The sequence below is a fragment of the Mytilus californianus genome, unplaced genomic scaffold, assembly GCF_021869535.1.
Source record: "Mytilus californianus isolate M0D057914Y unplaced genomic scaffold, xbMytCali1.0.p SCAF_15, whole genome shotgun sequence".
NCBI classification, from domain to species: Eukaryota; Metazoa; Mollusca; class Bivalvia; order Mytilida; family Mytilidae; genus Mytilus; species Mytilus californianus.
In genome coordinates this window covers 14765708-14779666 of record NW_026262637.1, presented here as the reverse complement: position 1 = coordinate 14779666, position 13959 = coordinate 14765708, and the positions used below count along the sequence as shown (strand labels likewise).

Here is a 13959-nt window from a genome sequence, read left to right as displayed (position 1 = left end):
AAAAAATAAAAAATCAACAAACACGTTCTCATTACTGGTGGGAAATCTTATTAAAGATAATATTTGAAGATTTATATTTTTATAATATGGATATCGTAGAAAATAAATAAAATCATATCCATAGCATTTTCTCGAGTTTTTAACTGTATCTTTTTTTTAATTTTTCAAACTGATAAAAAAAATCAAATGTTTTACTTGACTTCAGGAAATTACATATAAATACAAAGGGTTTGGCAGTTTTCTCTTAGCCAATAGAATAAAACTAAAGTAGAACCTTAAACAGTTTCTATCATAAATTATATAAAATGTCTTTTTAGTATCTTCATTGAGCTTCTTGTCCTTCTGGCTCATACTGTTGTACCTGTAAGTATACATGTAATTTGACATCAATGAACATATTCAAGTTCTTATTCTATGGTAAAACTAAGAATTAGGCACCTGGTTTTATCTCCAATATAAGTTTACAATTGTTAATTTCATATTCAAAGCATTTCAATTTAAGCTGTGTTAAAATAATTTGGGTGTGTGCATATAATGGAAAATATGGAGAGGTTAGGTGGACATTAAAGTTGCCATATTTGCATTTTAAATAGTAGGAAAAGATTTTTTTCAATTTTTATGATTCTGAAATTGAATATGTTTTTTTTGTATCTGTTGAATAATTATGAACAACCACTTTTTATTTTCATTTTGAAATAGCCCTTTAACATGTAAAAAAAATATACCTTACTTCTGCCCTAAAATTGGTATAATGAATCGCATAGCTCAGAACAAGTGTAACAGCCACTATGTTCCGTCAGTTACTTTGTTCCGGCGGAACTTTTCAACTAGTTATTTCATTCCGATGGAACTTTCCAACTAGTTCGAGTGCAGTCGAAAAGTTCCCGAAAAAGGAACTTATCAACTAGCCACAAAGTTCCTCTTTGGCAAATAAGTCAAAACCGGAACTAACAAACTAGCCCAAAAGTTCCAACGGAACTTATCAACCAGTCACAAAGTTCCATTTGGAGAATTGATGCAAAGAACCACATGAGGAGGAGGGTATTCTTCCCTCTCTTGAGGGTACTATGAATACTAAATTTGCATGATAATGCAACTTATTCTGTTTTATGTGAGCTATGAAATACAACTTAAATTTTGCATATTTGTCCCCAAAGAAACCCCTTTCAGTGCATTGGGTATTCTTGTAAATTAATGATTTGCTCTTATATATACTGATACTCATTCTTCCCCCTCTTTCTGCAAAAAGGACGAAATATGGTATATTCAGTATCTTGGTTTCCCTTTGAAAGGTTCAAATATAATATGTTGCGCTTTTACTTTGCATCAATTCTCCAAATGGAACTTTCTGCCTGGTTGATAAGTTCCGTTGGAACTTTTGGGCTAGTTTGTTAGTTCCGGTTTTGACTAATTTGGCAAAAAAGAACTTTCTAACTAGTTGATATGTTCCATTGGAACTTTTCAAATAGTCACTTTGTTCCGGTGGAACTTTTAAACCAGAGGAAGAACAAAGTAACTGGTTAATAAGTTCCTTCCGGAACTTTTCGGCTTGTTAGTTCTTTCCACCCGGAACTTTCCAACGTCGGAACAAAAGAGCATTTACACAAGCATTATATCTATCATCAAAACACCACAAAATGAGAATCTACATAAAATTTTGTTCTGGCTTATACTAACTGAAGAAAGATCGCTAGAAATGACAAAGCTTTATAGTATAAACAGCAACAAGAGTGGAAAATAGATATTTGATGAAAATATTTGAAAACAATTATATAGATTGTGTTTGCAAGTATTCCTCCAAAAATGTAGCTAGCTACCATATTCAAAATAACTATTTTTCTTTGCCATCACACAATAGCTATCTAGGTTATGTTATATACATAGAATCCTTGGTATCTATTGCAAATTGGGGGAAAACATATATTGCTCCACCACATCTCCTTATTTTTGAATCTGTCCCATAAATACTTTTAAATTAAATATAAAATTTCCAACAACTCTTGTCAAGTCTGGAGAGTTCCAGGATCCTTAAGATCTTTTTCTCTCTTTTGGAGATCTGAAAGCTAGTAATCCTAGATCTTTTAGAGCTTCAGAATAAGAGGATTTCTATATTTCTATAGCATGTATAGCATTTTAAGGACTATACTTACATTAGCTATCTGATATAAATTAAAGTATTCAACCTTAGTCATGTATGTATATATAAAAAATATATCAACAGGAAACTTTGACCGTAGGCCAGTGTTTTGCCCTCATCTAGAATTTGTCATTTTCTTGTTTTAAATTTAATTAAATATAAAAACAGCATTATGACATCCTAGTACATTGTAGTACAGAACATGTCATACATTTTTTGGAACTCCATTTTTCTATGAACAGTTGTTACAAACCATAAAGGTAAGCTTTTTTTGTGTTTTTTTTTAAATCTATCAATTTCATTTTCAACTTCTCTTTTACTCAACATGCAATTTTTTTGTTAAACTTAAATATCTTTATTAATGACCATGTTTAAGACAACCTTCCCAAATGTTCTTTACCTTTGTTTTTAATTCATTGTTTTCCTCTGTCAACTGTTCTATTTTCTGTCTAAGTTCTGTTACTTCTAATTTTAAGGCCTCCACATCGGCTGTTTCTGGACCTGAAGCTCCTAGATGCTGTTTTAAAAAGCTAAATAACTGGTTAAGGAAATTATACTACTATGATCAACTAAAATTATAACTGACAGAAACAGTGCAGTAAATGTTGTTTTTTTTAATAAAACTTTAAAAGGAAGCTTTTAATTCATGTAAATACACCTTACCTGTAAAACCATACAAGTAAAAGTTAAATCAAGCTTAACAAGAATATATGTTTATATAACACCATTTCCTGCTCATACTTGCATATTTACATATTCAGTAAACTGACAAGTCTGGATCAACACCATAATTTGGTATACATTTTATGATAAGATCATAGAGAAAATGTTCCTTGTGCCAATCTGATGAGTCACACTACTTCCAACTGATTTTTATTGTTAATGTTCTTATGAACACCACTGTCCAAGGTTACATAGTAGGTCGAGCCCTTAAAAACAATTTAAGACCCAACCACATTCTTTATGTGCCTTACCCAAGCCAGAAGCCTGTAATTGTGGTTGTTGTGTGTTGCTGTCTGTCATATTTGTTTTTCATTTATTGGTTTTTTCCTTTGAATTCTGTCAAATTTAAGGTCATGCCAGGTTTTTTTTGGTGAATATACATGTATGGTTTGGGTTTACTCATTGTTGAAGACCATACCTTGATCAATAGTTGATCTATGTCACTTGGACCTTAAACAGAAAATTTAACATGATATAAGACAGACTAATGGATGAACTCAGAGACCACTAAACAGTATGCCCCTACTTACTATCATAGCATATTACGGAAGATGAATTTACTACATGTACAGTGAACAGAATCTGTCTTTAAATCTGATTGTAAATGGTTTTTTTTAATGATTTCAATTAACCATAAAATACATTTAATTACATTCAAATCAGCCCATAGACTTAGTTCAAGGATACTCCAATGCATTATTTGGCTTTTCTGGTTCTTCATACAACCCAACCAAAACTAAAAAAGAAAACCTTAATTCATAAAAGAAAATACAGCTATTACATAAATTTATCAAATAGAAATTTATACTTAAAATATATATGTATGTAGTATGAAAATAATAGAAGACCTCAAAAATGACATTACAAATATCAAACATACTAATTTCTTTGTGTTTGCTGCCTACTATACCATGCAGTATAAAAGATTTCAGTGATTTTTCTGCATGTTTCATTTAAAATTCTTTTATGTACATGTACATGTAGTTATTATACTGATCAAAATTTAAAAAAACAGTAGGTTCCAATTGTGTGCTCAAAATCATGCCATTTTTAAGATCCCTGCTTAAAGTAAAATTCATAATGGACCTCGAGATAAATTTATTAAAAAGTCTGAGAGATTTCTTGTCACATTATACATTGTACCTAATAGTGTATTTGCGGTTCATTCACATCATCATCATTACCAATTTTCCAGTTATTACTTTTGCCATTTTTTGTCAATTGCTAGACTCGTAAATTATTGTATAGTTTGAAATATTGCATGCTCATTTTAACATTGCATTGTTATAAACTGTATTACGTTGGAGCAGATCTCATAAGCAATGATAAGTATGATTTACGAGTCCAATCCATTTAACTTTGACTAAATAAAATATGTATAAACTAAACTAAACAGCTTTCTATTGTTTAAACTAACTTAAATAATACACTGCATATTAAAAGAACAAAAAAATAAGTATGCAATTGCTAAAAGATGTATTAATTAATGTTATATACATCATACCTTTTGTTAAGGCATCTAATACACCTGCTTTCTCTAAGTATTTTCTGAACTCTTCTCTCTTGCTGTCAGCTCCCTACAGTGTAAATTTTATTTCATAAGTGAACATTGCAAGAAATTCATAGATATGAGTCTTCTTGTCTCAAAGGAAACACCATCATTATTCATGTTCATTTGAATCTTTACCTAAAAACCTTCAACATCATGGGGACATTAAAACTGTCTTTCTGCATTTTTCGTAAAATATTATTCAGAAGAATATAATTTCTAGCAAAGGAATATGTTCACAAAAGACAAATTTCACATTTAATAAGTTTTGATATTAAAATAAATACAAATAAACTGTTGACACAGAGCCATTCTCCAGAATTCAAAATTATTTCCAATTCAAATAATTTCTTGTTTTGGTCATATCATTGATATGCTTTATATACGATGCTCTTATTTTGTGGCATATACAGTGATCTCCCCAGGACGCTATAATTTTTTTCCGTGACGCTATAATTATTTTGAGGATGCTATTTTTTTTCTTGTCTCTATACATTGCTGCAAAATCGATCGATGTCCTAATTTTTCAACTTTCATCTAATAACCGCCTGTGATCATAAAAATTATATCAACTTAATTGTAATCCCTTCAAGTCGGACAATAGAGGCAAATAAGAGTGATTTGAAACAGCAATTTTTCATTTATAAGTAAAGAAATTTAAAGATATAAATGATTTATTTCTTTAGAAAAGAGGTGAAAGCATTGACTTTACAGTTTGGTCGTATGTTATTTCAAACTAATAACTTTTTATGAAGTATTTTCTTTCCCTTGCAGTACTTCTTACTCAAGAGCGTACGATAAACATCTGATTTTCAGCAAAATAAGTTTGTTCCTTCATTAGAATGTGATGAAAATTAATATTTGCCTTTAGTTAATGTTTCATTCATTTATTGCATTAAAAGCATCATATTCATTCCAAATTGCTTGTCAAACATTGTTCATTTTCGTAAATTTTTGAAATATTTGTACAAACTACGGGTCAATTGCGGGATTCATCGGAAGCGGACCAGCTATTACCAAAATCAGCATTTTTATGATAATAACTACAGACCCACAAATGGCATAGCTGACAGAATAATAACGACCCCAAAAGGGAAAATTACACCATTCCACACGCATTAACGGACTATTTATTAGATCTCCTTGCTAAATGTATTTATTTCTATGTAAATGCATTGTTTCAATTAACTGATTAAAGTAGCTTAACTTTGTTAAAAATATATATCTTTTTGATGAGAAACAACTGGGACTAATACACTGAGTCCCAGGAAACAATTAATTTCATAAACATGACAAACAGAATAGTTTTTTAATTGAAATTTTATTTATTTATACTTTCTTTTCCTTTTTGATATAAAAAAATTTGTAAGGGTTCGGCGGAACCCAGTGTCTCGCCTACTTTTTCTGTTAATCGCAGGCTCAACAAAAATGAGGAAGTAAATCAATAAAAATATTTCTCTTGATAAAATTAATATTATCTTTTGATTGTAAGAAGCTTCTGTCCAAGTTTGGTAAAAATCCAGGATAGTTTATGAATCTAATAAATGTTTAAAAACTTTAACTGCAGACTGAATGTAATGTTAACTGGAAGAAAACAAAATTTCCTTCTAGATACTAGCATTTGATCATAAACAAGCTTCTGTCCAAGTTTGGTACACATCCAAAATAGTATAAGAAAGTTATTAAAATTTTAAAAACTTTAACCACAGAGTGAATGTGTTGTTTCCTGGCAAAAAATCTCAGTCCATTTAAAAGTAAAATAAGGAAAAAATGGGATTTATTTTTTTACAATATTTACTTCTAGATACTATCTTATGATCATAAACAAGCTTCTGTCCAAGTTTGGTAGAAATCCAGGATAGTTTAAGAAAGTTATTAAAATTTCAAAAACTTTAACCACAGAGTGAATATTTGTGGACGCCGCCGCCGACGGAATGTAGGATCGCTATGTCTCGCTTTTTCGACTAAAGTCGAAGGCTCGACAAAAAAGTTCTGTTTATGTGCTAGATATTTAGTTGGTAGTTTCTGACAAGAGGAAATATATAATTGTGTAACTGTAAATGAATATTGAAGTCACGAACTGAAACAACTGTTATACTTTAATTGTATTCTCAGTTATGAATTGAACAATATAAACATTACTTAAAGGGAAATGGAGCATCGTCGCAACGCAACAAATGACATTGAAAAAAAATACTATTTATTTTTTTACGCCAAAGTGATGTTATCCAAAATTTCTGGGAAGAACACTGATATAGTAGAAATTGTACTATGCTTCTTTTTTTGAACTCTCAGCAATATTTTGTAATATTTTTATAAGATTCCACCATATTCTATCATGTCTATCAAACAGGAAAACTATTATTATTTCTATTAAATTTTCAAAAACCTTTATTGCTACTACATGTTACCAAGGACGTATGTTAGTTAAACGTCCTTGATGTTACAGAAAATCAATGCATAGTTTAAAAAGCAACATGATTGAAACTTTATAAAACAACAAATCACAAACTATATTTCATTAAATTTTTTTTTATAAATTGTTTGAATGAGAATATAAAACTTCTTGATGCAAAATTTGTCTTCTAGTTGCTAAACTTGTTATCTTGTCGCTTATTCAGTATTTCAGAACCTAATGGAGTAATGCTTTCTGAATAATATTTTCAAAATCTTACACCAAAATGTTATGATTGGTTCAAAACGTCCTAAACAATGATATTACGTCTTTTCATTTTGGTGTACTAACAATAAAATTACCCATAGTCCTTTAGATTTTGAAATGGCAAATTGGTGAGACCACAACAGTCTTAACATTGATTTTTGCATAACTTCCTTGAAAGGACATTACTATATTCATAACAATCATATCACTAGTTACCATTTCAACTAAATTCTTATACTATTATTTACCAAAAAACACTTTTTTAAATATTATTCGCATATTTTAAAAGGGTAGAATAACAGTCAGACCAATGCAATATGACTGAAAACAAGAAAAGGTTGTTAATAAGGAACCTGGCCCTGGGTCACCTTTACCTGCTTTTTACAATATTAGTTTCAAGTTCGTCCGTTGAATATATAGTTATTTAAACAGTGAAGAAAACTGTTTTACGACAATTTTGAATTAAAGCATACCCTGTAAGTTGTCATGATGTCGTTCTTCAATCTCGTTTGAAACAGGTCCAGTTAGGAATGGTTGCTATCAAGGTTTCTGTAACATGCGCAGTGACCGGTTAAGATACTAAATGATAACATGTTTGAAATAAAACTTAACAATTGTGATAAACGATCCAATCTATTTGAAAGTTCAATGAAGAAAAATTTTGATGCTTAAATGGGAAAGAAAATTATATTTTTTCTTGTAATAATGAAAAATGACAAAGTAGTTATCATTTAGTTTGTATGGTAAAAATTAACTTCCGCTTTTCGGAAATGATAACTTTATCCATTCATTTGATGAAAAGATTTGAAGAGTGTAGAAAAAAAAATTCGTCTGTTTTTGTGTTTTGGAGGCATTTTCAAATCGAGTGCTGTTTCTCTAATTTTTCAACGGTATTATAAGGATTGAATTACTAATTGCTTCAGGTGGCTATATGACACCATTAATTTTATTATCCCTTTGCTCTTGACATGTATGAAACATTAATATTAATTTGATACTTTAGGTCATGATAGGATATGATGCAAGGCAGTCTAGCCCTGGCCTCAGTGTCCCAGTCAGTCAGTGACTTATTTTCATTTTTTTTTGTTGTCACTGAGTCCATATCGCCCTTTATTCCGTTCATTGGTGCAAGCTGCCGGGTAGATTACACAGGGACGAAAGGGACAAAGTCAGAGTGCTTAAATACGAAAAATGTATAATATATGTATAAAGATTGCTCCGTAATGGTAAGAGTTCATCTGCTGATATGATCTCAAATGAAATGTTGAAAAATGTTATACCAGTATTAATTAAACCACTTCATAAATTATTTTATTTTATTTTTACTAGTGGAAATTTTCCAAAGACCTGGAATGAAAGTTTTCTAGTTCTTCTCCACAAAAAGGGAAACAAATTTGACCCTGGTAATTATAGGGGCATATCCATCAGTTCCAACATTGGCAAGCTGTTTAATAAAGTTATCTATAACAGACTTATCAACTTCATAAATAGTAAAAACTTAATCAGCAAAAATCAGATTGGTTTTAAAGAAAATAGTCGCACTGCTGATCACATATTTACACTAAAATCAGTAATTGATCATTATAAACAACAAAACAAAAAGGTTTTTGCAGCTTTTATCGATCTCAAAAAAGCCTTTGATACAGTTTGGCGAATAGGATTGTTTTATAAACTTTTGATACACGATATTCCAAATAGAATTTTTAGAATTGTTTATTCAATGTATACTGACTCAGTATGCAGAATCAAGTTTTCAAATGGACTCAGTTCAGCATTTTTATCTGAGCGAGGAGTAAAACAAGGAGATGTACTGAGCCCTGTACTTTTTAATTATTATATTAATGACCTCACTAATGATTTAATCAATTGTAATTCTGATCCCGTTGTAATTGGGGACTTTTCTTTAAATATTCTTCTTTATGCAGATGATATTGTTTTATTGTCTGAAAGTAAAAAAGGACTACAAAACAGTCTTAATGCTTTATATGATTATTGTGACTGTTGGAAACTACAAGTTAACACAGATAAGTCCAAAGTTATTGTATTTAATTCAAATGGTAAAACTTTTTTGGACGAATTTACTTACAATGATTCTTGTATTGAAACTGTTAGTCATTACTCTTATTTAGGTATTGTAATAAAATGTAATGGTAATTTCAATTTAGCCATTAATACTCTTATGGAAAAGGCAAGAAAAGCCTATTTCAAAATAAAGAAAACTGTTGGTCTGAATAATCCATGTAGACTACTTGAAAAACTGTTTGATACATTAATATCACCTATACTTATGTACTGTTGTGAAATTTGGGGTGTTTACTCATCCTTAAGGGACTCTGAACCCTTTGAAAAACTACACATTAAATTTATCAAAGAAGCACTTGGTGTTCATTGCAAGGCTTCAAATGATGCTTGTCGTGCTGAGCTTGGTCGAATTCCACTCAAAAATAAAATTATATTTTCAAGCATAAATTTTTTAGAGCATATACTTTCATCAGAAAATACACTTGTAAATCAAATTTTCTGTGCAACAAGGTTGTCAAACCCCTGGATCAAAAAAACTAAATGCACTTTACAAAAATTAGGATATTCATATCTTGTAGAAAAAAGTTGTTTAACAAAGCAGCACTTGGGACAAGTAAAACAAAGAATTTATGATCAGTGCTTGCAAAATCAAAATGCAAACATACAGGAATCTTCTAAACTCAGTTTCTTTCGTCGAGTCTACAAAATGGGTCAAAGACCATCATATGTTGATTCACTAAACAATGTAAATGATAGAGCAGCAATATGCAAAATACGCATAAGTGCACATTCTTTAATGATTGAAAGGGGAAGACATCTTAACATTCCTAGAGAGGAAAGATACTGTCCTGTCTGCAAAAATGGGGAAATTGAGGATGAACAACATTTCTTATTACAATGTAATAGATTTACCTCAAAACGAGAAATATTAGAAAATAAAATAAATGTTATATTTAAAATACAGCGTAACATTACCACTGATGATAAAATATCTCTATTGGTTAACAATAGCTCAGCATTATTACTAAGACTGTCTTCCTCTTTCATATCAGAGTGTCTAAATATAAGAAATAGTGAACTAATATGAATCACCAATATGTAACTTTTCATTCTATAATGATATGTTATCATGTAACTTTTCATTCTACCATGTCAATTAATATAATTATATGTATACAATAGGTCTTAACCATTTATTGTTAATGAGTTTGTGCCAATAAAATATTTGTATTTGTATTTGTATTTGTATATATGCTAAAATGTAGAGGTTTAAACTGGCAATTTACGCTAAGATATGTAAACACGTCTGTTCAGCCATAACTTTTAATAACAACTCAATAAGCGCCCATGACGACGTCACTGAAGTCGCCGACGTTAACAATGGTAGAGTATAAACTAAAGAACGTCTTTATCATGGACAATCTTGACATACTGGGGGCCCTGAAAAGTGCAAATTATCACAAATTTCACATTTACTGTTCATACTTGAAAATAAATTAAGTTAAAGCGTCTCTGCCTCCATAAATGTTCTAAATTGAATTAAGTCAACTAAGTTCTTGTTGACAAAAAAGAAAATTTGAATCAATCACGGATCGAAACAATTGTTAGTCTTTAATAGACTTTATTCATCAAATTCATCTACATTAACCCATTTCTCTGACGTCAGTCTATTGTTCTGACTGTAGATTATTTTTCAAGAATCCACTGACCACAGTATTAACTTAAGAGAACTTATATTATAACTTTAAAGTTTTAACTTACGATCTTTTATCCTCTCAAAAACGAGTGGCATGTGAAGGATTCGAACCCGCGCGTATTTTCTTCATAATCAATAGAGTCTTCAGTCTATGCATGATACCACTAGACCACGATGGTTGACATCAATCTTAATATAAATAGTACTCTTAAAGCGCTTAATTGTCAATACATGTCATTTAACTGTATTTCTGTCTCATTGATACTTCGCTTTTGTAATCTAATGAAATATATATATCTTGGTTTGTTCATGTTTATTGAATTATTGGGGGTTATTATTTTTTTTAAAGAAATGGGTTAAAACTACTTCTTTGACAGTAAAAACGGAAACAAAATCATCGCCATTTTATGAAAATGAATTATATAATACTTCTACAGGTTCTAGGATTAAAACAATATTTTTGGTCAAGAAAAGAAATTACAATGAAAAAATTTCATTCCGGGTACAAGGTTCGAACTCTGCACTGTTAATATCACCGTTATGACATTCGTTACCAACGACTAGACGATCACGGCTATGAACAGCTTGATGGTATGTTTATGAAATCAACATAATTATTCATTGTACATCCGTAGCAAGAGCAATTCTGATGGGGATTCAGAATGCGTACCACAGATAAAACTAGTTTATCGCTATTTTACGAAATTTTCCTTTGATCTTGCTGATTGATAATTTTCTTTCTCAGCGGAGTCGAATGATATGAAAATTATAGCTACAAACTAAGGACCACGTGCCCGTTGTCATGAAATTAACAAAGTCGTCATAGGTAAAATAGCGATAAACAGAGTATGATCATTGGTAATCTCAACTCGATTGCTTTTCTCGCTTTCGCTGTACCGGCTCAAGCGAGAAAATCAATCTCGTTGAGATGATCAACGATAATCTATAATTATAGACCGGTGAACGATATATGCCAAATGTAATAACGTGAAAATAATCTTAACTTAATGAAACGGAAACAGTTTAAACAAAATTTAAATATAATTGTTCAATTTAAATCGTAAGCACATAATTTTAATACTTTAGGAAAACAACATGAATTTGAGCATTATGAAATGGCTGATTTATGGAATCTACGCTAAAAATATTTATTTGACTAAGAACGATTTAACGGTGTTTAGTCTTCAATATACCAAATTATGTTGCTAAATAGTATATATATAAATTTTGAAGATTCTAAATTTTGGTAATTAAAATTTTTTACCTTTTCAAAACAAGATAAATAAATTCTGTATATTAATATATGTCTTTTTGATTAAATTGAATATACCAAAATCTATTCAATGTCAATAATTTGTAATGATTAAACATTAAATGAAATATGAATATACAAAAATAAAATCTGGTGTTAAAAAGGGGAGCTAACACCCCATTTAAGTTATATTAAACTTATGTTAACTTGTCAAATGTCTAAATACAGATGCGAACCGTGTGGATATAATCAATTCCAGCTTATATAGAATAAAAAAGACAAATTACGAAACTATTTTTGTAAAATATCGTTGATTCATTGTCAAAACGTAAAACAGACAGTCGTTTTACTAGAAATGGGTTAAGCTAGAGAATTGATAAGAAGTAGTGGATTCGGAAACGATAATCAACTTGCGACTAAAGTCGCTCGTTGATTATCGTTTACGAATCCACTACTTCTTATTAATTCTCTACTACTTCATTTGACATTGCCTATCCACTTACGTATCTTCCGGACCTCCACACTCGCTAATCATTTCAGTCGAGTACTTCTGTGCGTTGTGTCTTCATACTTTAGAGATGTTTGTAGATCGTGTTCCTTTATTTTGTGCGAAACAAGAATGTTAAATATGTTGGTACCTATCAACAAGATTTCTCTCTTGTCCCTAATAGGACCGGAAAGTAAGTAGCCTAATTTACACTTCACGGCGGTTAGACCATTTCCTGTGAATACTTCATCCTCGACTATATCCCAAAAATGAGATTTCAAATGACTCTTCCTACGTTACTGGATGTTCTAGCTTTAGTCCCCATAAATAGTTCAATTCTCTGTTAATGTGGCGAATATTGTTCTGTAAGGTATGGCAATCATAGGTACAATCAGAACATTTATGGGTATCGTGTCCGGCTTCTGTTTGTACATGAACTGTTGATTTCTCTAAGTGTTGTACGTTCTTGTCTCCATTTCCAAATGACGATAATTGTATAATTTCAGTTCCCTCTGTACATTAATTAGTTTTCTCGCTAAATCCTCTGTTACAAATGATCTTTATGCTCCCTCATCAAAAAGTATATGTGTATCTTTACATAAGTGATCTGATCATACGGTTGCAGTTTTCAAAAGTACATTTGTGCGTATCTCGGCTGATGATGAGTGTAGAATTGTAGTGTCCTCTTCCTTCTTATTCGGATCATTTATAAGAGGTTCAGATGTCTGATTGCAAACTGGTGAATTCTGCCAATGTCCATTGCTACCATGAAAATTCATATTCTGTGGCCTGTCATTTGTATTTTGCTCAATTCGTCTACTAGTGTCATTATCATGGTTAATGCTGTTTTTAAATTGGCGTCCAGTACACAGACTTGCAATTACAGCAAAACTGTTTTGAATTACATTCGTTTATACAGTGTGTGCCTAGACAGTTGAAACATAATTTCTTATGTTTTACAATATTCATTTATGTTTCTGGATCGGACACGTTCGTGCAATGAGCTGGTGCGTGTATATTGTGACAGAATACACAAGGTTTAGTTTCCAAATTCTGGTGCGTATTTCTCGTATTTAGAGCTTGATTTTGTCAGGGTTTTCTTGATATTGCCCCTGTAAAGAAGGACGAAGTACTTGGTATATTGTGTGAAGTTTAAATGTCTTGTCCTGCGTCAATTATATTTATTTCATTAAAGATTCTCTTTCAGAGGTCTCGTAATAACCCCCTTTCTGTTACATGTTCATGGGCAAGGTGTTTTTTAATTTCTCCCTGTAATAAAATTAAATACTCAAAATAATTAGGGCCCAGCCGATTGGCGGCTGCCCTAAAGTGATCAGTCTGTCCGTCTGTCTGTCCATCCGTACGTCCGTCCGTCCGTAACAAATCGTGTTCGCTCTATATCTAGAGAACCGTTATGATTTCAAAGTTTAT

The 13959-nt window shown here is 31.0% G+C and overlaps 1 protein-coding gene across 1 annotated transcript; it reads right to left on the bottom strand.

The window, feature by feature from the left end:
• Window positions 1-319: 319 nt before the first annotated feature.
• LOC127725494 (c-Myc-binding protein-like) lies at window positions 320-7638 on the bottom strand. Its single transcript, XM_052232509.1, has 5 exons — window positions 7545-7638; window positions 4365-4437; window positions 3548-3596; window positions 2538-2667; window positions 320-361 (listed from the first exon to the last, which is right to left on the bottom strand). Exons 1-5 carry the CDS (start codon window positions 7557-7559, stop codon window positions 323-325), a joined length of 306 nt encoding a protein of 101 aa, XP_052088469.1. The 5' UTR covers window positions 7560-7638; the 3' UTR covers window positions 320-322.
• Between the last annotated feature and the right edge of the window lie 6321 nt (window positions 7639-13959).

Excerpts from the sequence above, each read along its gene's own strand:
- LOC127725494 (XM_052232509.1), bottom strand. Across the intron at positions 2,668-3,547 it reads AAGCCAAATAATGCATTGGA|CTTTTTAAAACAGCATCTAG; the intron begins GTATCCTTGAAC and ends CCAGTTATTTAG. Across the intron at positions 362-2,537 it reads ACAATGAATTAAAAACAAAG|GTACAACAGTATGAGCCAGA; the intron begins GTAAAGAACATT and ends GTATACTTACAG.